This window comes from Sinocyclocheilus anshuiensis, unplaced genomic scaffold (genome assembly GCF_001515605.1).
Source record: "Sinocyclocheilus anshuiensis isolate Anshui unplaced genomic scaffold, SAMN03320099.WGS_v1.1 scaffold850, whole genome shotgun sequence".
In the NCBI taxonomy this organism is placed as follows: domain Eukaryota; kingdom Metazoa; phylum Chordata; class Actinopteri; order Cypriniformes; family Cyprinidae; genus Sinocyclocheilus; species Sinocyclocheilus anshuiensis.
This window is the reverse complement of record NW_015537937.1, coordinates 1113718-1115867: the sequence shown is the minus strand read 5'-3', so window position 1 is coordinate 1115867 and position 2150 is coordinate 1113718. Positions and strand designations below refer to the sequence as shown.

At 36.6% G+C, this 2150-nt stretch overlaps 1 protein-coding gene across 5 annotated transcripts in view; it reads left to right on the top strand.

Annotated features, from left to right (window-relative positions):
* LOC107659832 (cell adhesion molecule 3-like) overlaps positions 1–2150 on the top strand; it is a 61539-nt gene that overhangs the window by 55525 nt on the left and 3864 nt on the right. For all 5 annotated transcript variants that reach the window (XM_016448934.1, XM_016448916.1, XM_016448926.1 and 2 more), the window contains one exon: positions 1896–2021. In XM_016448934.1, coding sequence (XP_016304420.1) covers positions 1896–2021 — 126 coding nt within the window. The remainder of the gene's footprint in view (positions 1–1895; positions 2022–2150) is intronic.

The following is a 2150-nucleotide window of genomic DNA, read 5'->3' as shown; positions in this document are numbered from 1 at the left end:
GTGTCGTGTCACTCAGCACTCACTCTGTTTGTCCTCCTTCATCCTCTCTGCTCTCATCTATTGCCCCCTGTTTTTTTCTTCTCCTGAAGTGTGCGAGCGTCAGGGTGACTGTTAACTTGTCTTGTTTTGATGGAGTATTGTTTGAGAAGGAGACAGAGATCGTGCTGTGGGTGGGAGTGATGGATGTCGTTCACGCTCTCTGAGTCCAGGCAAAGTCACTGAAGCTTATGATAGACTATTCGCTGAAATCTTGCTTTTGATTATTCATGTGTTTCCTTTCAAACAGAGAGGTCAGCGGCTCGTGGGACTTCACGGTAGATGGAAAATGACATTGTAGTAACTTACAACTAGCACATTACAAATACACTTCACACATTATATGAACTACTACTATTCAAAAGTTAGAGGTCAGTAAGATTTTATTTTGAAGAAATTATTGCTATTCAGCAGGGATGCAGAACAAGTGACAATAAAGACATTTATAATGTTACAAAAGATTTCTGTTTCAAATAAATGCAGTTTTTTAACAAACAAAGAATAAAGAAAAAACAATGTATCACAGTTTCCACAAAAATATTAAGCAGTACAACTGTCAACATTGATAATAATAATAAATGTTTCTCGAGCATGAAATCAGCATATTAGAATGATTTCTGAAGGATCATGTGACACTGAAGACTGGAGTAATGATGCTGAAAATTCAGCTTTGCATCACAGGAATAAATTACATTTTACAATATATTAAAATAAATAACTGTTATTTTAAATTGTAATAATATTTCACAATTTTTGATCAAATAAACACAGCCTTGATGAGCATAAGAGACTTCTTTCAAAAACATTTAAAAAAAAATCTTACTTGACGTCAAACTTTTGAACGGTAGAATGCATAATGTGAAGTAACAGGAAACAAGTGCTGTGCTTCTTTTCTCTATATTTAAATGGGGAAAAAGCTATCTGTGATTATCTTGTGTGAGATATTTTAGTTTGGTTTGCTTGAAAATGTCAAGAGCCCTATTAAAGAGGATCTATTGCTTCAAATTGTTTCCTAAGATAAGCATTATTGTGCATTAGGGCTGGAAAAAAAGATTCACGCATTGTAATGCTTTCTCAAGGGAATCTGCAATCGGGGAAAAAAGGATTTTACATTTATAGTAATATCATTTGAAATAATAATGCTGTTTATGGAAAAAGCATGTGCGGTATTATCAGAGGTGTATTTTTGTCTGAGCAGGTGGTTGTGAATAATCGTGATTCACTTTTATTCAGGTATGCAAACTTTTCACAAAACCAGATGAAAATTTGCATCAACCTGAATAGTTTTAGCACGAATTTTCATCAGTGATTCATGTCGCATTTAAATTGAGAACATAACTTTTCGAATTCATATCGCACATTTCCATCTATTGTACAGTCTCCGTGTACTTCGAAAAGGATGATTTTTTACTAAAATATGTGCAGCTTAATGCCATTGCTTAGAGGACTGATTTGTCAAGTCAGGTCACCGTTATTTCTACAGCGCTTTATACAATACAGATTGTGTCAAAGCAGCTTCTCAAGAGATAAACAGGAAAATAGCAGAATCAATTATGGAAACTCAACTATAGAGAAAATGTATTGTTTGTAATCGCATTGTGACTCCCTGAATCAAAATCAGATTGTGAGGATTTCCAGCGTTACTATACATAACATGAATGACCTCTGCTGTGTTTGTAGAGACGAGGTGGGGATGAATAAGTATTGTATGTTTTTCAGTCTTTTGAGTTTCAGCTGAAGTCTCTCTCAAACATTTCTCTGATTTTGCCTGGTCAGTATTGTTAAGACATCTGTTGTCATTCTGATTGTCCTCTCTGCACAGCTTTGACTATCTACCTGTCTCTCTGTCCGTTTCTCAGACCCTACAGCGATGTCCACCTCTTCAGGAGTAGACCATGCTGTGATTGGTGGAGTAGTTGCTGTCATTGTCTTCATCATGCTTTGTCTCCTCATCATCCTCGGCAGATACCTCATCAGACACAAAGGTACCACATACTGACACACGACCCTAATCAGACACAAAGAAATCCCTCGCTCTCTTTCACACACACACACACACACACACACACACACACACACACACACACGCACGCACAGACCTAATCAGACACAAA